General features: G+C 38.9%; 3 protein-coding genes across 5 annotated transcripts; 2 read left to right on the top strand and 1 right to left on the bottom strand.

The window, feature by feature from the left end:
- Positions 1-61: 61 nt before the first annotated feature.
- On the bottom strand, positions 62-2,757 carry LOC106964189 (mitochondrial uncoupling protein 2-like). 2 transcript variants are annotated; one of them, XM_015059547.1, is made up of 8 exons: positions 2,646-2,757; positions 2,409-2,540; positions 2,185-2,318; positions 1,895-2,102; positions 1,614-1,811; positions 1,435-1,536; positions 1,156-1,336; positions 62-873 (listed from the first exon to the last, which is right to left on the bottom strand). In XM_015059547.1, exons 3-8 carry the CDS (start codon positions 2,308-2,310, stop codon positions 759-761), a joined length of 930 nt encoding a protein of 309 aa, XP_014915033.1. In that variant the 5' UTR covers positions 2,311-2,318; positions 2,409-2,540; positions 2,646-2,757; the 3' UTR covers positions 62-758. The 2 variants fall into 2 exon arrangements, with proteins under 2 accessions (XP_014915033.1, XP_014915034.1); XM_015059548.1 differs by having other exon boundaries at positions 2,409-2,474; positions 2,646-2,748.
- Positions 2,758-7,717: 4,960 nt separating this feature from the next.
- ppme1 (protein phosphatase methylesterase 1) lies at positions 7,718-14,168 on the top strand. 2 transcript variants are annotated; one of them, XM_015059561.1, is made up of 14 exons: positions 7,719-8,011; positions 9,285-9,378; positions 10,157-10,249; positions 10,353-10,410; positions 10,812-10,863; positions 11,131-11,285; positions 11,423-11,513; positions 11,822-11,887; positions 11,980-12,106; positions 12,185-12,314; positions 12,439-12,483; positions 12,564-12,628; positions 12,741-12,808; positions 14,110-14,168. In XM_015059561.1, exons 1-14 carry the CDS (start codon positions 7,926-7,928, stop codon positions 14,111-14,113), a joined length of 1,134 nt encoding a protein of 377 aa, XP_014915047.1. In that variant the 5' UTR covers positions 7,719-7,925; the 3' UTR covers positions 14,114-14,168. The 2 variants fall into 2 exon arrangements, with proteins under 2 accessions (XP_014915046.1, XP_014915047.1); XM_015059560.1 differs by having other exon boundaries at positions 7,718-8,011; positions 11,980-12,314.
- Positions 14,169-18,298: 4,130 nt separating this feature from the next.
- On the top strand, positions 18,299-20,030 carry LOC106964184 (olfactory receptor 52A1-like). The gene has a single exon (XM_015059540.1). It carries the CDS (start codon positions 18,607-18,609, stop codon positions 19,531-19,533), a length of 927 nt encoding a protein of 308 aa, XP_014915026.1. The 5' UTR covers positions 18,299-18,606; the 3' UTR covers positions 19,534-20,030.
- The last annotated feature ends 3,138 nt before the right edge of the window (positions 20,031-23,168 follow it).

Below are 23,168 nucleotides of genomic sequence, written 5' to 3'. Positions count from 1 at the left end.
AGTGTTAACAGCGGAGACATAAGCTTACCATTATCATGTAGGATTTTATTTAACAGTGCAATTCTTTTCCCATTTCTAGTTTAATGACAAAGTGCACAACTAACAGAGCTGAAATATAATTACGTTCCAGACAAAATTTTACTTGACATTTTTAGCTTTTGCGTTGTGCAAAATTAATTTCATGACCCATTGGCCAGCAATAAATCATGCAACTAAACATGAATGTGTTTACAGTCAGCAATCTACACCCAAAGCAACAGTGTAAACATTTTTGCCAATATTGACAAAGGAGGTAACACCAAAGTGAAATGGTCAATGTTCTTGTGGAAAAACTTCTTCTAAATATCAGTTCTCATGCAACAGTGCTGTCGACCTGACTGGAAAGTTCATCACTGTAAACATAAAAAAATAAACATCATCAGATATCCTGTTGAGCAAAATTCAGTTATACTGATATGTAATGGAAGCTCTGGTCATATCAATCCTGATGAATCGTTGTGCTGTAATCTGTGAATCCTCCTGGTCTTGCAGGAATGTTCCTGATTCTTTTTTCACTCAAGTCTTTATTGACAGGTTATGAAGTGCAGTACCTGTCCTCCAAGGCCAGATCACCACCTAACTCGACAATTAGGACCTTTTTCCCCACCACTTCTCCACTTCCAGCTGTGTGGCACACTTTTTTCCTCACTGCATCACGCTGCTTGTCATGACTTTTGCATCTTCGCATTCTTGCCATAAAAGTCCCCGAGGAGCTTCGATCAAAACGGCGACTCCCAGTACTGCTGTGCTCTGGTCATACCCCTTTTAATTTGTTCATAGGTCACAAACATGACGATGTTCCAAGATCCAAGACGCAGAAAAGAAGGCATGAATCTAGAAGAAGCAAAGGAGGGGAATTTAAGGAGGTGGAGCTGGGATGTTGTGTTATGTTTACACTCCAAAAACTGCTGGGATATTTCTTTAACCCAAAGCCAGAGTTGTTAGAGCAGAATAAAATTACACCCGGTTTGTAAAATTAGAGAAGAAAGCAAGTTTGTTTAGGTTTAATAACACCAGACCCAACCACGGCAATGATGCCAAATTTCTCCATATTTGGTTGGTTTTTCCACCCAGCAGTTCTTAAAATGCATCTTTAATTTTCTTTTTAGCTCTTACCCTTTATAGAAAGCTGCAGGTCCTTCGTTTCTCAGCATCGTCAGAGCGCAGTTGATGGCGCTGGCGTACTGTCCATTTCCTGAGTTCATAAACCGAGTTTTAACCACGTCTACTGGAGACGCCACTACAGTTGTGCAGAAGCCGGCACCGAAGGCAGCTGTGAAGTGGCAGGGCAGGTTGTCTGTGGGAGAATAGAACATGAGCTACTTCCTGTGACAAGGATTTGTGTGTTAGGACTTTTCAAGCGATGGCAGTCAGTCGATTGCTTCTTTCGCTCACCTGTCATTAGGTCATACTTCAAAATGAGTTCTTTGATCATGTCGTAGGTGACCAGTTCTGCACAGTTTACAATGGCATTCCTGGTGATGTTTGGCATGCAGCCTGGAAGAAAGAATATTGTTCAAACCTGTGGTGTTTTTTTATATGTGGAAGTAACATGTTGAGTGAAAAAGCAATACCTCTCCAGAGTCCCCGAACTCCTTCATCCCTGGCAATCGTCTTATAGGCATCCAGGGTGCTGTTGTATCTCCTCTCGCCATCGGCCACTCGCACCTGGGCTTGGAAACGCACCTTCACCACATCTGTTGGTTGTGCAAAAGCCACAGCCATGGCTCCTGTGGTGCAGCCCGCCATGAGTCGGGTAACAATCCCAGCACCTGAGCAGCAAGGATGTTAGGACCTACTAATCCGATACGAACTGCATCGTTCTTTCAACCTTTTTAAAATACATAAAACTCACTCTCTGTGCCTCGAGTGTAGAATTGCTTCATGGAGTCATAAAGGCCGATCCGAATGGACGCGAAGCTCATCTGCCTCTGGAGACCGGCTACCAGTCCGTTGTAAAGACTCCTAGCTCCTTCTGTGCGCACCATGGTTTTGATGGTTCCGAACACACCCCGGTACTTCACCACACTGGATCCTTCAACCTTCTGAGACTCGCCCTGGATCTGGGAGCATTGTGGCGTTTATGAGTCTTTAGCAGCACATAAGTAAAACATCTAGAGTCATGGCTACATCAGGTGTATCTACCTGCAGTCTGACTTTGGCCGTATCCAGAGGAAAGGTGATGAGGTCAGCAATGCAGGCTGCCGTGCCTGCTCCAAAGAACTTGATGCCTGCAGAGGGCACCATGTCGGTCGGCTTCACTGCAACCATTTTTATTTCTGGAACTGGTACAAAAACGGACACCTTTGCTCTTAATGCCGTGTTCCTTCAATTGCAGCCTTAGACTTGCGTTAAGTGGTTGTGCCTACCTTTACAAAATAATGCGGAGAAGTTTCAAGTTTTCTCAAGAATGTGACAGGGCTTTGGGAAGGGTTCTGTCGCTGAAAAGCCTTTGGCCATAAACTTTCTCAGAAGTGAGCCAGCCAGCATACCACTGCTCACTAAAACAGGCAAGTAATCGTCAGTGTGAGCGTCTCAAGCCATTTAGACTAAATTTAACATTCTGTTATACTGATTAAAAGCGTCAGTTAGCATATGACATTTACCTTGAAGATTTTCCTTTAAGATTTTAATCCAATTAAAAGCAAAATGATAAGTTCCTCAGTATCTTTAGTCCAGTACGTCCTGCTGGATGCTTACTGTTTCTCTGAGGATGGAGACGGTTCCTCAATTTATAGGCACCTTTTGCACATGACCTGTTGGCAGCCCAACAAGTTGTCCACACCTGTTTTTTGACCGTCATGTGTACCAGTCTGTGACACAGCAGGATATCTGAGCTCTTGTTGATCTGACTCCACACATGTCTTTATAAAGGACTGGCACTGATGTGCACTCACTGACATTTACACCATTTTCATTGCATTTTTCTAAACTTAATTTAACTTCTTTTTTTTTATAATAATAATAATGTGAAGCATGTATAAAATTGAAACTCTATATCCGGGGCTTGTTGTTTACAGTAAATTTCCACATTAACTGTAAACATTCCAGCTCGTATTTCAGGACAGACGTCACAGAGTGTACCGTTTCTCCATTGGATTACTTGCACAGCCTATCAAGCTCAGAGGTGTGTACTCTAAATGTTTTAATGAGGCACATGCTCTATCATGATGTTGGTGCCCAACAAGAAAATTCTGATTCATTTCAGGAGATCTTGGAATTTCACCAACCCTCCAATGAGGACAAAGTTACGAAACCGCCCCGACGTTAATGAGCGGCTCTGCTTCTGCCTCAGCCAATCCTAAAAATGGACCACTGTGGGTGGATGCCACATCTGAGTGCAATCACTTCGACATCCCATCCAATTATGTTAACTGCAGCCAACAAAAAGTCAGGATGCAGAACGGAAAGTGTTAAGAGAGGGGAGATACTTGGGAGGCGAAGGGTTAGAATAGCTTGTGTCTTTGTGACTTTCCACAGCAGCTGCTGGGTCTTGATAGGCTTATGTAAAAGCAGACAACTGTGCCCTCACAAATATTTGATGATATAATTGCTGTTACATGAGGCAGCATTATTCTGATCCCTCGAATTGCAAGTGTTTCATCTCATTATATATAATATTGCAGCTTTAAAGCACTTTTTGAAGCTATTCTTACGCCTAGAACTTTTTTGATTTTTATCAATTTGTAATCTTAAACTTTAATGTATTTTCTTGGGATTTGTGTGACAGTTCATCTGTGTGTAAGTTAGCTTTACATATTATACTGATTTTGATGTCAGCTGGACAACATCCCTAAGCATACACCCAGAGGTGCAATGCAATGGCTTCGATCACAGGGTGTTCATCTGTTGGAACGGCCCAGTCAAAGTACAGACCTAATTTCAACAGTTCAGATTCTTATTTATAAAATTATTATTATTATTATTATTATTATTATTATTATTGTACTCCTCCTACTTTAAAATTAGGCTCTGGTTTGTTTTAGTTTATCGCATAAAATGCCAATAAAGCTTATTCTGATCTAATAGTAATCCGACGTGTCAGGATGCAATCTTAAGATGTCTTTTTTTTGCAGAGCAGCCATCCTCTAAATACGGCATGCCTGAAATGCCAAATACAGGACACATTTAAAAAAATGTTTGTCATGTCAAAATGTTTCATAGGTTATTTGTTTTCCAGATGGGATGACTTCATATACCATGAGATGAGCTTCTCAAAATCCTTCAGCTTTATTTTGTAAACACGTCTTTTGACAATAAAGTCACCCTTTTTCTACCGTTTACATCACCGAATAATATATTTACTGTTTTTGAACCATAAAGGTTAGTTACTTAATGATGCATAAGATTAAGGGGAAAGTTTTCTCTGCACACATTCAATAAGGTTTCAGGACAAAATAAAATACAATAAACCCAGACAGCATTGTGATGTTCCAGTTCATTCAACATCCTTTGTGAAGAAATGTTGAGGAGGGACAGAGATCTGCTTTCCTCGTTCACACTTTCTCGAGGACACGGGTTCAGGTAACCTTTGAGCGCACAGTCTGGCCAGTAAACACCTCACTAGTCTGGCTTCAACCAGCCTGAAGCCCCTCCCATCGCTTCCCTCCCTTGCAGCCTCATGAAACGACGCTATGCATTCAGACTCCTGTCACCGCCGCGCTCTCCTGGCACGCTGAATGCCACAAACACGATTCGCTTCTGAGAAAGAGATCATTCCCATTGCTCTATAAATAAAGATCATAACACTGCTCCTCTATTAGGATAACTGCGTCACTTAAAGGTTAGTGGGACACAGGGATCTGGCAGGGAGAACTTTATTTTTTCATCCACACACACCCATTTGAATGTGAACCTTGCCCTATTTTCATTTTTATTTTTTATTTTTTGTTCTTATTTGACAGAGTAAAATGCATCATCTTTCTGATCATTAGAAATCTAAACCATTCCAACTTTTCATTAATTCTTTAGCACCAATTCATTTTCAATAAACTCTTTTGTGACACCAGGCGTTTCGAGTCATCGATGAAGAGCTGTTTTACTGACAGCAGATGGACCTGCATACCAGCAATGTCTCAGCAGTTTGTTCGTTATTTTTGATGAGTTAGGATGGTAGCTTTTGCTTCACAACGTTCTTATTCGAGGAGCAGGAAAGCTGATCTAAGCCGATAAGCTGGATAAATATTTTACGATATTAAGTTGCTTCAAGAAGCAAACTTATCTAGTATTATTATCATGACATTTAAGTTCAATTAAATACTGTTGCGGCAATTTAGATGTAATTAATTTTATTTTTTAATTTTTTTTACAACAACCCACCACCATCATGACTAAATCCTGCATGATTTTCGTAAATCGTTGCATCAATAAATGTATTTTTTGTTTGCAAAAAGCTAGTATTTTAACTGGAGTGTGAACATTTCTGACCAAGACGCCACATTGCTTTTAAATATAAAATGGGGGATCAATAACATCAAAATACTGAGTATGCGTCATCATCACTCAGCAGGACACCATGAAGAGTGAACTATTTGCACACCTGAAAACTGAAGGTTCTGCCTTCCCTTTGAGTAAGTGAAGCTCGTAAATTCAAAGCAGGTCACTGCAAGTTTGCACGCAGACTTTCTAATTCCGCTCTAAACTTGACCGGGAGCCAATGAGGACACGCCAGGAGAAAAGTGATCTCTTTAGGCAGCTTCTGTCAGGTTTTTTCTCACAGAGTTCTGGAATATTGCAACAGTCTAGAAACAGATTTTTCTGAGTCACTTTGCTTCTCCTTTCAGTGATGTCAATGAGAGTCTCCAGTGTAGAAACTTGTTTACCAACTGCTTGTTCCCATTATGCAACCATGAACTCAACTACGCCAACCCTTAATGTTCCCTGGGCTGCGTTGTGTTGCCCTCAATCTGAGACAGATAAATACATTTCATAATGTGTTGACTGCATAACTTTGATAAAGTTACTCCAAATTAAGTCCAAATTTGTAACTTTAACAAGTTTTTAATATTTCATAGATGCAAATTTTATTTACATTCATGGTAACGCAGATTGTCAAACAATTGGGAAAAACAGTCTGATGTTAGTTTTACAGTCATAACTTCCGATTTTATCAGTCTCTGGTAGATAAAGAAAAACTGAAAGGGGAAAAGAACCGCCCCAGAACAGCAATGTGGTACCAGGAGAATATGTCTGAAGTTGGAACAAGATTTAAATAAGTCGGAAAGACCACATAAATGAATCCTTTGAACACAACAAAACCACGCATTTATACTAAATTTGTAAATAATGACTTTCAGCTCACATATCTTGATGTCTGCAAAACGTTTTGCTTGTGTTGTTTATATTTCAAAATCTTTGTGTCTAAAAATGTGGATAAGTTTTGTACATTTTCCATTCACCCTGAACAAGACAGTAATTTGCGTTTATAGTCATGCTCCATTTCTTGTGGAAAAGCTCACATTCTTTTTTAATCTAAATTGATTTAAAAGTTTTCATTTCATTTACTGCAGTACCAGTTTTTCTTCACAGTCTTACCATTATCACCGCACTTTTAAAACCCTCAATCTGTTATATTTGATCAACGTATCTCTATTTTGCCTTAAAAACACAGTTGCGTGTTGAACTAAACAATAATCAAAACATTCCTATTATAAATCAGCAAGTCCAGGTCATTTGAAACCCAGTTTCAGTGAATTTGATTTAGTAATTCTGTTTTTAAGAGCTGTAAATCTACACCATAGCCCTAAATGTACAAAGTATTTTCTATAAAACGCAGCTGAAGTTGATTGTTTAATGACTGAATATTATACCGCCACCTTGTGTTCAAAGTTGGAAAAATAAGCCGAATAATTCTCAAAATACTTCAAGTTCCTTACTAAAGTATTAATACCCCTCAAACTGTTCCACATTTTGTCATATATATATACATATATATAGGATTTTTATAGACCAATACAAATAATTGTGGAAAACAACTGATCTATGCTTTTGAATATTTTCTTTCCAAATAAAATGCAAGAAGTCTGGCATGCCTTCTTTGTAAAGCCACATTTTATTAACTAATAGACACTGTGTTGTTCTGAATAAAATTTTTCTGTCACCATTGTGGTATTCTACATTAAAGCATGTAATTAAAGAACACATGAGCAGCACCTGTGTTAGTTTTAACAAAAAATTGTTTTTTGTTAAAACTAACAAAATGCTTTCTATTCATAGCAGCTCATCCAAGCAAGTAAAGGATACAGTGTCCAATTTTAAAGCTCTGTTATATACATATAGCAATTAATAAAATCTAAATTAACATTGTGTGTCACTTTAAGTGTTATTAGTTGATATATATCAAACATGCCGACCCATAGACTAGAAGTGAACATCTTTGTCAATGCAGCCATTAGAATGTATCTCTGGACCCACTGGTGGTTTTTAACATCTTTTCAGTAAAAAAAAAAAAAAAAAAAAATTAAATATATAAATTGAAATGCAATATTACATACTTAGCTAATAATTTTTTTTCTGATTATTGCACACAAAAAAAACAAATTTGTGGATTTTCTTCTGTTATATGCATATATCTTATAGAGTTCTTTTTGTGTATGCTATGTTTTATTTTATTTTATTTTATTTTATTTTATTTTATTTTATTTTATGACCGGTAGGGGGCAGTAAAGCTCCCACCAGCTTATTCACTTACGACGGTGGGAAAGAAAACAAAGACGAAGAAACGCTCTGAGAAGAAGGTGGCTAGCTGGTTGCTAATTTAAACAACGCAACTCATGTAATGTGTCATTAAAGTCGGTGTTCCTGTCAGGAAAAACATCATATGCGGCTAAAGAAGAGGAAGACCATCACAAACATTTCCTGACACAAGCCAGCTCTTTGCTGACAGCATGGAGAAGCAGTTGCATTTGAACCTGCTAGCATCCAGACCCCCTATGGCAGGTGGTTTTCAGTCCGGGTCCAAGATGAAAATGGGGTGAGTCAGCTGGCTTGTTGCATCGGATTTCGCGCTGTTTAAATGTTCTGTTTAAGTTGACCTACTATTAAACTAACGCGCTTGCGTTTCTACACCCGAAAGTTGGACCTAGCTCGTAGCGTTAGCCAGGCTAAGTTAGCCGCGGCTCTAGTTTGTTGTGAAACACGATTCGTTCGGGTCATTTATTGTTTTTTATGTTCATAAATCTATTGTCAGGACCGAAAGGTTGTTGACGGGTGTGTTAAGGTTTGCATCGGCATGTAGGTGACACTTGACTGCTAACATGGCTAGCTGCAGTGTTTGCACTTCCCTCAGCCCACAGGCTCACTGCACCAGTTTTTTATCTGTCACCCTGTAAACATTTAAGCACCTTCTGTTTTTACCCGGGTTTCTTTTTGAAAGGAGAGAATTTGATTTAATGCTACACTTAAATGGATTATGAAATGCGTATTGTATTTCTAGGCTTTTTTCATAGCCCATCTATTATTTTTGTTCGTAATTCGGTCATCTATTCATGCATTTGTTCATAATCTGTTTTCCTCCATTTCCTTATTCCTCCATCTGTTTTTAATTTGTCCTATCATCTATGCACCCAGTTGTTGCCAATCTATTCATCCACCATTCATTCATGCTACGTATTTTTGTAGATCTAACTAACATGCATTCATCCTTATTTATCATCCATTTGTTTAACCTTCAGTCTGTTGATTAAATAATCTGTTTATGTATTCATCTATCCTTCCTCTTCAGTCTGTAGAAATTACCTATGAGTCACATGATTTTTTTTTTGACATTTTAATTTATAAATTAACACTTTGAGTTCAATTTTATTTATTAGCATATTATGCATTATGTATGCATTTATTTTTGGCTGAATAAACTTTAGCACTTGTTTGAAAATTTGTAGATTGTAGTTTGCCTCTGTTTTATTTACTTTGTTTTATTTTTTTTATTATTGGTCTTTTTTTACTTTTAACTACAATTCAGACTTTCAATTGCATTTTTTCTGTCTTTCAAACCAACATCACTTTTTTACCTCCATATTTATGCACATTTTGTTTTGTTTTTTTACGCTATGCTTAGTTTTAGAGCATTTATGTTCCTCATTTTGTCGTCGTTGCCTCTTGTTTTACATAAAACATGTTGGATTGCTGGTTTCGTTCATCTTGTGGTGTTTTATCTTCTGTCTTAATGCTTTACTAGTTTGGCTACATTATCCGGGTGTGCCAAATGAAGGTTTCTTTTAAAATGTGTTTGTTTCTCTCTTACACAGACCTGGACGGAAGAGAGATTTCACCCCCTTGCTCTGGAGTCAGTACTTTGAAACAATAGAAGATGTTGAAGTGGAGAATGAAAACGGCAAAGATATATCCTTAAATAAACCCTGATTCATCCTTTACATCAGAGAAATGTGACAATTGTCTTAACCCCACTGCATTTGCCATTTTGGTGATGTCAGGTTTGCATTCAACCGCTCCAGCATCAAACCCCTTTTCCATAAGACACCCTACGTGCTACTTGAGCTAGTCTGAAGGGAACAGAAAGTTTAGAGCGATGTGTGTGTTTACTTTCCAGAAAGTTGCTGAATTCTGCACGCTTTGCACCACAGCATGCTGAGTTTCCGTTGTTCCTAATTGCTTCCACGTTGCTACGGTCCCGCTAATAGTTGACTGAATTATCTTATTTTCATGAACTAACTCATTGCACAGGTGACGTTCTGTCGCAGTACCATGCTGGAACTCACTGAGCTCCTTAGAAGGATGAGCTTTTTTTGTTGTTGTTGTTGTTTTTTTCCCCCACAAATGTTTGTAAGGGGAGGAGATGCTGAGGATGAGGAGACAGCTGTTTAAGTGCTCATCGCTGGGGAAGGGAGGACAGTAATGGCACATCCGTCACACCAGCAGCAGTCACACTTGACAATTTTCCCAATAAATCCTTTCTTGTTTTCTTGTTTGGCAGTGTGAATGTAAAATTTTCTGTCAGTAATGGTGTCTCTCTAAAACATCATAGTTCATGTGTGTAAGAATTTCTTCCTCTTTTCTCACAATAAACTAACTCCATGGCTATTCTTGTTTTTTGTTGCTTTTGTGTGTTTGTTTAATCACTTGCACAGCATTTGTTTTTATGTCCTTGACCACCCAGAACATTTTCAGACTTTACTGCAGCGGCTCCAGCGGTCCTGTGCTGCTGCTGCTCCATGGAGGCGGCCACTCCGCGCTGTCCTGGGCCGTGTTCACTGTGAGTCTGATTAACACTGCTGCCGTTACAGGCTGTCTAAATACCTAAACACAGACCAGCATGGTGGGAAAACAATGCGACAATGTTACATGTGTTTTTATAGGCCGTCCTATGCAGCAGGATCAGCTGCAGGGTGGTGGCCATGGACCTTCGAGCTCATGGTTTGTTAACACTGATTATGAAAAACACTTTTCTAATTATCTGGAAGTTTCTTGTGGTTTTAGTTGAGTTTAAAATGCCTCGTCGTCGTCTAAGCTGCTGCAGAATGTCAGTCTTGACTTTTTCTTAGAGTTCAATTATTTCATTAGCTGTTGGGATCTGATGTTTTAAAAAAATGTGGAAACCAAAACATTTTTTATTTATTTTTTGTCTAGAAAATAATAGAGAACAAAACATACTGTGCTTGTCATTCAGCATTTAGTAGTTTTATCTTCAGTGAATTTATTATAATGATTTTTCTGTTCTAGTTTTGGTGGCATAATTGTCCATTTTTAACGAGGTTTGCATTTTCAGTAGTAGCGAGTCTTGCCGCTCTGCAACCTGTTTCTGTCACTCTTTGCAGGAGACACTAAAGTTAAAAATCCAGAGGATCTGTCTGCAGACACCATGGCAAAGTAAGTGTTTTTAAGAAGTGTGTTGAGTGCAGAAAAGTTTCCCATTTGCATCAGTTGCATAAAACCACCGAGGATCCAAGCAGATATAAAGTTCCAGCCATTAATCATAACAACCAGTACAGGACAGTGAAAGTCAAAGGTGTTTTAAAGTTTAAATTTATCATTTAGAGTTGATCAATCTTAGCTGTTTGACTTCTTTCCATAATCAATAATTTCCTCTACACCTCTGAGTAATCCTAACCTTTAGTTGTTCTCTTTTCTTTGAAGGGATGTTGGTAAAGTGGTGGAGGCGCTGTATGGAGAGAGCCCCCCTCCCATCATGATGATCGGACACAGCATGGGCGGAGCCATCGCCGTTCACACAGCCAGTGCGAACCTCGTCCCATCGCTGCTGGGTCTCTGTGTCATCGACGTCGTAGAAGGTAAACTACTGCTTTTAACCACTTGGCTGCCTCAAAGTTTAGCAGGCTTTTACCGATTTGTCCATTTCAGTCCTCCTTGTTGTTATTAGCTGATGAAAAAAACGGGGGTTTAAGTGAAATGTATTCTTTTCCACTAGGTACGGCAATGGACGCTCTGAACAGTATGCAGAATTTCCTCAGAAGTCGGCCAAAGACGTTTAAGTCTCTGGAGAATGCCATAGAGTGGAGGTAAGTCACAAGCACTAGGACTTAAACTATAATCTCCTCTGTTTTATTGTTTAAGTTGTAAGAAGGCCTACTTCAAGGTAAGGGAGGTGTGTAAGAGCATGTCCATAACCTCATGCTGACTATGGAAACGTAGCCGGAAGAGCCACGGATTCCACCGCGAGTCCGAGGATTTCAGAGGAAAATCTGAGACATTTTTACAAAACAAAGCTGAAGCAGAACTTGATCCTGCAACCCAAAACATTCCAATAAAGCCACAAAGAATCCTCTTTAGAAAAACTCCCTAAAGTTAGTTATTCTTTTGTTTTCAGCGTGAAGAGCGGTCAGATTAGAAACATTGAATCTGCTCGAGTTTCCATGGGAGGCCAAGTGAAAAAGTATGTACTGAATTGTTTTTCTTGTTACACATTCAGTACTCCATAAATTTCTGTAACGGGTATTTGACCGCCCTCTATTTTTACTTGCGCAGATGTGAGGAGTCTGCCAACAATCCAAGTGTTTCTAATAGCATCGGCGAGGGCATCATAGAGGAAGAGGAGGAAGAAGGAGGAGCAGAAGAATCGAACAAAAAACGAATGAAGGAGGACGACCAAGAGGTTCAGTCTCTCCTAGTGATTTTTCTGTTTTATGCAGCCATTGTTTTGTTAAAAATAAAGATGATTTCTCCCCTCCAGGTCAAAAAGGAAAGCTTCTACACCTGGCGCGTGGAGCTGTCAAAGACGGAAAAATATTGGGACGGTTGGTTCAGAGGTCTGTCAGCCCTTTTTCTCAGCTGTTCTGTGCCAAAACTGCTGCTTCTCGCAGGTTTGTTCTCCTTTTATTACATTTTTATCTTGTATAATTTAGTTTCAGGGTATTTTGCCTCTTTAAAAACTATTTATATGATTAATCTAAAGAGATGTTTCTGTCGATTTGTGTGTTTTTACAGGAGTGGACCGGCTTGACAAAGATCTCACTATTGGACAGATGCAAGGTAAAAAAAAAAAAAGGCGCTTTTATTGTAACTGTATTGTTGGTTGAGTTTGGCTGAAATAAAAAAATATCTGTCCACAGGGAAGTTTCAGATGCAGGTCCTCCCTCAGTGTGGCCATGCTGTTCATGAGGACGCACCTGAGAAAGTAAGAGTGTTTAATGGTTCCTGAAACATACGAGGCTTATTTGTGTGTTTGTTTTGTTTGACCAGTTCAGGCCGTTTCACTCAAATTCACATTATTTGTTCGCTTTTGTCAGGTAGCAGATGCTCTAGCAACATTTATGGTCCGACACAAATTCACTGAGTTTAAGGAAGGATTTCTGTGGTAAGTGAACTTTGTTTTTGTTTTGTTTTTTCAATTATTTGGTCAATTAAATCCTGGATTGGTTATTCTATACTTTTTTTTTTCAAGCAGCTAAACAGACTTATTTTAAAAGTAACTAGTATTAGTTATTTGTTACAGTTTGATTCTGTTTATATTCTCTGCACGTTGGATTTAATTAAAAAAAAAAAAAAGAGTTAAGTCAAGTTAATGTCGGCTTTTTTACACTGACGCATGCAGGCAGCTAATCAGGAAAACATGCTGGAAAAACGGCAGAAAACTTCTGGAACCTCACAGAAAATGCTTTAAAAACAACTTTTTCTGTTCTGACTCATCAGCAGCTCCACGTTCAGCCTCCTAAGCTTCCCTTGTGTGCTCTTCTACTGACATAAAGCTGCTGTTTTCATCCTATAGTTCTCGTTCGTCGGCTTTTGACATCTTTGAAAAACGTTTATAACCCGGCTCATTAGAGACTCGGGCGCCTTGCTTGGTTCAAAATCCTGCTGCAGATTTAAAGCCACACAGATGCAGAATTCAGGGATTAGACTCACAGCAATGTGAACAGATGAAACCATCAAAGATGTTTATATGTTGGCTAAAAGGCTGAGTGATTATTGTAGCCAACTTTACTGATGACCTCAACGAATCGTAGTTCTGAGTTATTGGCCCTCGTTGGGTCTTTGACGCCATTCATCAGTGGTTCTGTAAAGGGGACCGTGGAGAACAGAAGCTACTCTTACTTATGAATAAACAAAACCATGCAGAGGGCAAAGTGAGGCCCAAGGGCCTCTTCTGTCCCTCTGAATGACTTTGTTCGGCCCTGTGATCACAAAATCAAGACTGGAGCAAATCTAAGCACAGTTACTCCAGACAGATTTTATTTTGAAGGAGAATTTAAAACAGAAAAAAATGCATCTTTTGCGAATCATGTTTCTGCTTTCATTTTCTTTCAACTTGAGTTTGGCCCTCATCTCAAACTACTGGTTTACTCCTTTCTGTGTTGGTAGTAAACCTGACCTGATATTCAAAGCCAAAAAAATATATTGATCACCTGAGTTACAACAAATGGCAGTCAATAATCTATAGTGACAGTTCTGCCTTGACTTGCCTCAGCTACAGAGTTTCTGGGCCGAGGTGTTTTTGCAAAATATTCTGTACAGAACAACTTTGATTCTGAGAAAAGGCTGGGGCTCCTACATGTATTGCTTTTGTTTTTAAATTTAAAAAACAGACAATGGTAAATGTTTTACAGTGTCTGAGCTTTACTGTAAACATGTGTTATAATGTCTTATTTTATTTTCCAGCTAACTTCCTGTCCTGATGAAGCCAGCAGGCGTAGAAGAAATGTTTCAAGATTCATTGCGGTCATTGTGGAACTTGAAAGCTATTTAAGAAAAATATTACATTATTATTATTATTGTTGTTGTTTTGCTGCTTTGGTTCTATAGATATTTTTGCTTTTCAGCTTTGCCTTATTTTCTTTTAAACACTATTTGATTATTTTTCTTTGTACTCCCATTTTTTGTTTTTATTCTCTGAAATGTAAAGCTCTTGTTTTAGTGTTTTATTTTGAGTGATTGCATCATTAATTCACTGTTGATGTTTGTCTCTGAAGTGTTAGTTTGAACTATAATGGCAATGGTTAAAAACGGACGCAATAAAAATATGTTCAACACTTTATTGGATGTGTTTAATGACAGTAAAATCAGTGTAGCCATGTTGAGGTCCGTCTAAAAATGTTTACATTTTTAAGTTAATTTGGTAAATAGTAACTGCAGTTTTAATTTGACGATTTTAAAATACACTTTTTGCTTAGTTCAATATCTTGGATCTCTAATGTACTTCTCTTGACTTTTCCATTCATTATTTTCAAACAGCCAAAAATATTGAAAGTAAATTATTGTTTAATTAGGACTTGCATGCTTGTGAACTTAAGTACAGACTACATATTATTTGTTCTTGTGTCAAACTTTGGGGACCAAAAACGGGTTTTAATTGTCCCTCTGTGGACCAGCATGATGACAGACGTCTAATATGTCAAATAAAAACACGTGAATAATTAATGACTCATAACAAGCCTCTGAAGGGCAACAGCCTTGGAGAATATTTTATAATTTGAATCTATGAACTAGTTTTGTTGGTTACTGAGGCTAATGTTTTGGTTTTGTTTGTTTTTTTTTAGCTGTATCATTTTTTGGCTTTCCAGAGAATAGTTTTCACATTAAACTGTTTTTAGACCACAGTGTGATGGGTTTCTCTTGCTTTACAGAAAAACTTTATGAAATCCTCCCAAGATGCGTTTCGCCTCTCTTATTTGGCTCTTCCGGTAATATTCCTACTTTAAATACTTCATCCTGTAAAACAATTCAACAGACATGACCTGAATAAGTCAACACAGATCCAGCTGGGCTCATACTTATTGCCTGTGGCGTGCCTCAAGGCTCAGTTATAGGGCTGAAAAATGTTTTGCACATTTGAAGGATTTGTATTTGTAACATTTTCAGAGATGGTGGTCACTAAAGAAGCAAGCAGATTAAATGTTTCTTTTTTCTAGGCAAAATTTAAACAAAATAAAATTGATGTTTGTAAACAGACACACGTCGGTATACAAGAAATAAATGGAAAGCATAAATGGGTTATCAAAATAAAACTGGATATGGAGACCACAAAACTGACTGAAATCAAAAGTTGTAATAAATGAATAAGAATGAATGTTTGTTGGTAATTTGTGACCACAGTTAATTTTTCATTGGTTTATTTATGGAATCAGTTTGTCATTGCATGCTCTACAGAACCACAACAGATGATTTTTCACCAGAGGGAAACTGGTTCCACGTTTGTGTCTGCAGGTTTAATTTTGGTCAGTAAAGATCTGATTGGTGCATCTCTACAAGAAGGGAGATCATTTATTTAGGCAAAGAAGAGCAGCTTGCTGGAGGCGTATAGACTTAACATCCCTGGATCAAACGCAGGCCAAGATTTCATCTCCAGTCCTTTGTCCCTTTTTAACTGAAGGTCGTTAACCCAGTTTGTGTAATTTACTTTTTCTTTTTTGTTCAGTCTGTAATTTACTGATTTAAAGCAACAGCCTGAGGTCAAACCTGACATGTTGGTTTATCTGTCTAGTTTTGGTGTCTGATCCTGGAGGAGGTCATGTGGGAGCCAGCTGTAAACGAAGACCCCCTCGCCTCTTATCTTAGCTCCTTCATCCAGTTTGAACATGGAAACCCTGATCCAACCCTGAACCCTGATCCATTTCCAAACAAGCTGGGACTCACAGATCTAAAGGGGCGACACCTTAAAACAATCCTGTGAAACCCCAGAAATCACTTGACTTATTCCACATCTCTAAGGTTAAACTTGAGGCCTGCGGGCCAAATCTGGCCCTTAAGACTCTAACACAGGGGTGTTGGAGCTTTTTGTCACGTGGGGCAAAAAAATGGGAATGAAAACTAAAGCAAATGAAGTAGTGAATTCTTTTAGTTTTTTGTAGAAGATGGAGGTTATTCATTGTTGATTCTAAACTTTAAAAAATGCTTTGCAGGTTTGCTATATTTAAAGAAAGGTATATTGTTTTCAAATTCTTTTGACAAATGTAGTCTCTGCTACAAAAGCAGAATTTAGGATGGCTTCCTTTTAAAATGCTTTCAATGTTTAGCCAAATTCAGTAAATTAAATAAAAGTTGATTTTGGTGCAACAGAGTCGGTAAAAAATCTCTGGATAAACGTGGATCTGCTTTTAAAAAGGTAAACTTTGTGTTGCTCCTAACTTTTTTCCATTATGAGAAAAGGATGGTAATAATTTCATCCAGGTTTAAAAATAAAAAAGTCAATTTGGATGGATCAGATTTCAGTCATTTTCAAACTACTTTCAGGGGCGACACAAACTCAGTCCAAGGGCCTCAAACGGCCCCCAAGCCGCCCTTTGGACAACCCTGCTTTAGAACACCATAAAAATTAAGTCAGATTTTTGCACAGTGTCGAATTACAATGTGAAAGTATGTTAAATATGCAAGACATATTCATCAAATGCTATAACTCGTTACCAGTTTGTTAATCGGTAGTTTTATCACTACGTTTCGCTGTAACCGGCCCTTGGGCGACATCTTGAAGCGGCCCGATATAAAAATGAGTTTGACATCCTGTTGAACTTTCTCAGGTACAAAACTTTAATCCAGCCTTTAGTGGAAGGTGTTTTTCATATGACTCCCATCGTTGTGGAGGAACTTTTTCCAACTCTTCTTCGCAGCATTGCTTTTGATAAGGTCATGACATTTCAACATGCTGACTTCTGGACTTTAACTAGACTTTTGCAACTCTGATTATTCGTCAGACATTTTTGCCATAGATTTTCTGCTGTGCTCCTGCTCATTGTGTTGCTGGTGACCCAGTTGTGTTCTTAGCTAGCGCCTCTGAACTCCAGACCATGAAAGCAGCAAGCATGAAGTTTTTCTTATCACTGAATTGACAGAAATTGAGTTTTTCTTTTGTCTTTCCCATGACTAAGTTTGTTCTATTGGCCGTCCAGTCTCAACATCATTCATTTATGGAGCCAGTAAAACTTAAAAATACCTCTGTGGTTTAGGTTTTACAAACTGTCTTTATCCAAAAACCTTGTTTAAATGTTGCTCTTTGCAGAATTGATTTAATTCATCCATACTGGAGGAGTTTCAAGCCTCCAAAACTCATTTCTGTCTGAACAATTTAATAGTTCATTCATTGTGGGGCTTTTTTTTTTTTACATTAAGACAAGTTTGTCTGGAGATTCTTTTCTCTATAATGATCAAAAATCATCGCTTTTAAAGCAACTTTTATGTTTATTTAGGTTATTGTTGGCTGATGTAAATGTTTGTTGGATAATCCAAAAGTGTGACTGAAAACGGAGCAACTATTTCATCACAGCAACGAAACCCACTTTTGATTGGCTGGTAAATTCAGAGGGGTGATGATGTCAGGACAAGCATCCTTTATCTATAAAAAAAAAAATGTCTGATTCTCTTCTTATATTTATCCTCTGAAACATCACTGCCAGGAGAGGAGTCAGGACAAACCAGTGCGGGGTAAGTGATGTGTCCAAAGCATATGCGCAGTTTGTTTTTATTTAGCTGACATGAATCACTGAACTTTTTATTTTGTGACTTCGTTTCATATCAGAACATGGGTTTAAATTGTGTTTTGTGCTGGTTTACTGGGTTTATGGGCTGTGCCAGTTACGGACTGATAACACTGGATTACAAAAAAAAAGAAAAAAAAGCTTTTTTGGAAGTTGTCTGTTTTTTCAACTGAATTAGTACTACTTTTGCACCGCTGGATCCAAAACTGGCATCCATTTTTCTCAATCAGGTCAGGTTTTTATTCTAATTGGATTTTGAGAAATCTGACTTTCTGACTAAATTGATGACATTTTTGTGACATCATCAGTTCATTTCTGTCAATAGTGCTCATCCCAAAAAGGTTTTAGGAGGGAAAAAAAGGTTAAAAAGGTTGTTTACAGAGTGTATTAATTAAATGTTACAAACTTACCACTGATGAGGGTAAGTGCATGTAAATTGAACTTTGCGTCTCCATCCTGCAAAATTCTCCATCTCTTTTATGGCCTGGTGAATTCTCAGGAAACTGATCCACATGTGAGAACAAGTCGTGCATTTTGATGCTCGTGTTGCATCCACAGCTCAGAAAGTTGACCTGATTGAGCAAAACCAATGTGATTTTTATTTTTTTATTTTTTATTTTTATTTTTTGGTTGTTGATCAGTGTGTGTTTGTCCTGTATTTGCAGAAAACTGGACTGGAGCCACAGGCATGAATGGTACGGAAGATCAAAGCATGATCCATATCCATGTATCCGTCAGGGTTCTGCTGACCGTGCTCCCGTGCCTCTTTTTCTTGTACGTCAACAGCGTCATGCTGTACGCCCTGGTGAAAAAGCCCCTGCTTCTGGAGTCACCCCGTTACATCCTGTTCGGCCATTTGCTCTTCTCCGACTTCTTCCAGGTCCTACTGACCACGCTGCTCTACATATTCGCTTTGACCATGGTCAGGATCATCACTTGCGCTTGCATCTTCGTCATCCAGTTCGCGGCCATCACCGTGAAGATGTCCCCAATCAACCTGGCCGTCATGTCTTTGGAGAGGTTCGTCGCCATTTGCTTCCCTCTGAGGCACGCCGCCATTGCGACCTCCAGGGTGACGCGTGGCGCCATCGCCGTCATGTGGGCCGCGGCCTCTTTAGACTCCGTCACGCAGCTCTGTCTGTTTTTCAGCCTCGGCAACAGAAGCCTCACCGCTCGACAGGTCTGCAGGAAAAAGACGGTGTTTCACCTGCAGGTTTACGTGATTGTGAACCAGGTTTTCACAGTGGCGAACTTCGTCCTGGTTACCATCATTATCATTTACACTTACATTGCGACCTTGGTGGCCGTGAAGTGCGGCTCCTCCTGCGCTCGCAGGGCCAAAGTGGCGCATCAAACTGTGATCCTGCATGCACTCCAGCTGTGCCTGTACCTCATCTCCACCCTGTTTAACATGATCAACTCCAGCGACCTGTTCAACTTGGATCCGGCTGTTGCTCTTTACGTCCAGCACATGCTCTTTTTAGTGTTGATCATTTTCCCCAAGTTCTTGAGCCCGCTCTTATACGGCCTTAAAGATCAGACGTTCAAACACGTCTTCAAATACTATTTTACCTTCGGCTACAGATCCTCAGTAGAGCCGTATCCCAAGTCTTGATCGCTAATTGGGAATAAATCATGCCTTAATTTGCATAGTGTGTGAAAAGGTGCTTTGAAGTTTTTCTTAGATAAACGGGAGAAAAACCGAGTATTTTTGCTGAAGTTAAAATGAGTTGAACAAAAATGTAAAAAACTAACAAGAAATAGGTTGAAGCCACATGTTTGCATATATTGTATGACTTGCAAATGCAAGAACAAAGAGAGATTTCTTTATTATCCTTTTGTTCAAATTCACATCTTTACAGAGTATATTTATTTTTAGCATTTGATGCAGTTGCCTTAAAAACCTGACCCCTCGGGTCAAACAGTTTGGTTGTCCTTCCTCAAGATTCTCACAATAGCTTTCTGGACGCCTGGCCCATTTCTCCTGGCAGAACTGGGTCTGTTTTGAAAAGCTGCTTCGTTCATACACACATTTTCAGCTCAACCCACACATTTTTTTTAAGTGAACTCAGTTCAGGCCTTAAACAACTGGCAGATATTAACCAGTTTTACAGCTAATTTGGAGACAGGCTTGCTGTTGTCGTCCACTTTGAAAACCCTATTTGTGCATAAATTTGAACTGCATGGCTGCTGTCCAGGGATGTCGTTTCAAAATTTCCACGCAATGTTTTTTTGTTCATGATTTCATCTATTTTTGTAAAGTACACCAATCCCCCTTGCTGCAAAAGAAAAAAATGTTCACCATTTTCCTTCCAAATGTAATGACAGCCATTGTAGCCAAATACTTCAATTTTTTGTTTCATTTTTTGACGTCTCAGAAGTCGAAGGTTTTTTTTTTTTTTTTTTAATCCCTGAAAGCGTTATACAGCTTACGCAAACATTTGGTTTCAACTGTGTCAAATTTTATTTTTCCTTTAAATCTGCTTCTGCTTTGTGCAACTTATCAAAAAACAAAAAAAAGAAAATGTTATTTCCTTTTACCTTTTAAAAATAAAATAGACTCAAATGGAACCGTGTGAAAATGTGTTATTTTTGTCACGTCTGTTTGGTTTCTGTGTTTGAATGTTGAGAAATGTAATATTTATGCAGAAATCTTCCATGTAAATATCATTTATTAAGTCTAGATCTCAATGTTTGTGCTATCTGTGGAAACAGGTTTAGAATATTTAACTCATTTTTTTTTTAGTTGATATATTTCAAACATAATTTTTTTTTTTTAAAAGTGAAGGGGAACAGCTTGACTTGATGTTTTAAGCGAAACAGGTTAAACTCTATTTAAATTTTCTGATTTTATGTTATTGATTGGTAAAACATATCCATAACTGGTCATTGTTTGCAATTAGTAAAGAAACCTGCTGATGTGAGTGTTATGAAGTACATTTAAATCATCCAAAAACTAAAAATATGTTTTAAAACTTGATTTCAAAAGACTGAAATACACTTCTGAGTGAAATCAAGCAGATGAACACAGCTGGACTTTCAGGAGTTCATTTATTTCCTCGCTGTTTATCTGTGCTTTGTTATTCTGTTTGAGTTTTTGTGGAAGCTAAAACATATCACAACTGAAACTGAAGTTTTACGGTCAAAATCCCTCTGATAGAGTAAGGAGAACCTGAGTTCACTGCTCCGACCAGCAGATGCCACCACAGGCTTTGGGAACAGGCTCCCAAAGCGCGTCGCCAGCATCAGTCAATTAATGTTGACTTAGTCTGTGCAAGTATGCGACTCATAAATCCGCAATGTGCAATAAACCCCGGTAACACGTGACTTTATTGATGAAAGTCTTCTCTTCTTTCTTTCTCACAGTGAAGATGGATGGTTGTGTAGGAATAAGGACTGAGCCTGGCTGCAAACAATTTAAGAGGCTAAACAGGCCGGGAGGGGCTGGAAGGCAGAATAAAGGAAGCATCTGAGCAGGAGGTGGACTAATTTAAGCGATCTTTACTCCGCCACAGTCCACAAGCCCACTCAATACCTCTCCAGCTCCCTGTGAAAGAGCTCTCCGAGGGCTGAAAAACATTCCAGAGCGAGAAAGTACTTGGTGACCGAGATGCGCTTTAGTTTGGACGACAAGAGCAGGAGGGAAAAAGGTTGTTGTGATGATAATAGAGACCTATCAGATCTTTGACAAGACAGTTTGTGTGGCTTGACGGTAGCGAGCTTCTCTGCAGCCCGGGTGGGGGATGGGGGGGGGTTTCACGTGTGATCGTGGAGGTTTGCAGGGGAGGCCTCTCGGTTGTACAAACAGGGAGGGCATCCACAAAAGAGGCGATGACGCACAAACAAAGATGGCCCTGGATATCTCAGAGAGCTCGTCTTTTACGTCTGTAAGGAGAGACGCAGACCTCAGGACGGATCTGTAACTTCCGTCCTTCTCGCTGAAGCCCAGGTGCTCGCGCGACATTTGTCTACGTCTGCTGATTTTGCAGTTTCTAAACTTCTATGTGTAGCAGAATGGGAAGAAGTGGGGTAGCTTGCTCATGTGAGGTGGGGAGGGGGAGAAAAAATACAACACAACAAAAGGGAGAAAAAGGGCATTCTCTGTAAGAGTACAGTGATGGATTGGTAGGTCTTCTGCTCCATTATGAGAGAACCGCAGGAGGAAGTGCTGCACAGATTCTAATTCAGAAAAAAAAAGATAATCAGATTTTAAAAGGTTTTTTATTTTTCCTTAAAATGCAGGCTTGCAGAAGTATTTGATGCCCTGTTTTCAAATTTTGGTGCACATTTGAGTTCAGCCTCCTTACTTTGATACCCCAATATAAACTGCAGGGCAAAGAGCAGCAAGAAGACAGTCGTTGTTGAAACAAAGTCATGCATTTGCTAAAAGCCATCAGACAGCAAACATGTTTACAGCGAGATGAGATGAAAATTATTTTTAAAAAACACTTTATGAGGAAGAAAGCTGCCACTGCACATCACCCTGAACACATAATCTATGTGAAACATGGTAGTGACAGCATCATGCTGTGGGAAAAGCAGTAAGGTGACTCAGGCTGATGGGAGGATAGATGGAGCTAAATGCTGGGAGAAAATCAGAGGCCAAAAATTCACCTTTCAGCAGGACAATGACTCAAAACAAACAGACAGAGGATAAACAAAACACCACCTTCATGTGCTGAAATGGTCTAATCAAAGTCCAGACCTATAGACCAATTAAAAAGACTTAAAAAGGTATGTGGTTGGGCCATTTCGCAAATAAAAAAGGCAAAAATTTCAGACATTACATGTACAGAACTGGGAGATTTAAACCCAAATAGATTTGCTGCTGCAATTGAAATGAAAAGGAGTTGGAAACTTTTCAGATTCTTGATTTACAAAAGGTTTAAAGATATTTTAAACATTACTCCTCCACTTTGTAATCACCCCATATATTTATCTCAACCTAAGGCATGAAATCCCAGTCAAATGCATTGGATTTGAGATTAAAATGTGACAAAATATGGGAAAAGTTGAGTAGTATGAATTCAACTACCCAAAGAATCAATGCATTTCACCCACTGAAAAACATATAGTTGTGTACAACTGTTGGTGCATGTAGGGCTGTGGATGAATGGGATACTTCAGAAGAAACTCTGCCCATGTAATTCAGAGTGAAAAGCTGACCTGGTTAGCACTCTGTGCCCCCCAAATGGGGGGCTTGCTGTCCCCTCACTGTCCTCCGCCACTTCCAATTCCTCCAAAAAAGAT

The sequence above is a fragment of the Poecilia latipinna genome, unplaced genomic scaffold (genome assembly GCF_001443285.1).
Source record: "Poecilia latipinna isolate Pla-1442-1.1 unplaced genomic scaffold, P_latipinna-1.0 Scaffold1637, whole genome shotgun sequence".
Classification (NCBI taxonomy): Eukaryota; Metazoa; Chordata; class Actinopteri; order Cyprinodontiformes; family Poeciliidae; genus Poecilia; species Poecilia latipinna.
This window is presented reverse-complemented; position numbering and strand designations above follow the sequence as displayed.

What these genes read in the sequence shown, in the direction of transcription:
- LOC106964189 (XM_015059547.1), bottom strand. Translation starts at nt 2,310, where the DNA reads ATGGTTGCAGTGAAGCCGACCGACATGGTGCCCTCTGCAGGCATCAAG. An exon ending in CGGCCAAAGTCAGACTGCAG is followed by an intron (nt 2,103 to 2,184) that starts GTAGATACACCT and finishes CAATGCTCCCAG; the next exon opens with ATCCAGGGCGAGTCTCAGAA. An exon ending in AGTTCGGGGACTCTGGAGAG is followed by an intron (nt 1,537 to 1,613) that starts GTATTGCTTTTT and finishes TCTTTCTTCCAG; the next exon opens with GCTGCATGCCAAACATCACC.
- ppme1 (XM_015059560.1), top strand. Translation starts at nt 7,926, where the DNA reads ATGGAGAAGCAGTTGCATTTGAACCTGCTAGCATCCAGACCCCCTATG. An exon ending in TCTGCAGACACCATGGCAAA is followed by an intron (nt 10,864 to 11,130) that starts GTAAGTGTTTTT and finishes TTTTCTTTGAAG; the next exon opens with GGATGTTGGTAAAGTGGTGG. An exon ending in ATGGGAGGCCAAGTGAAAAA is followed by an intron (nt 11,888 to 11,979) that starts GTATGTACTGAA and finishes TTACTTGCGCAG; the next exon opens with ATGTGAGGAGTCTGCCAACA.
- LOC106964184 (XM_015059540.1), top strand. Translation starts at nt 18,607, where the DNA reads ATGAATGGTACGGAAGATCAAAGCATGATCCATATCCATGTATCCGTC.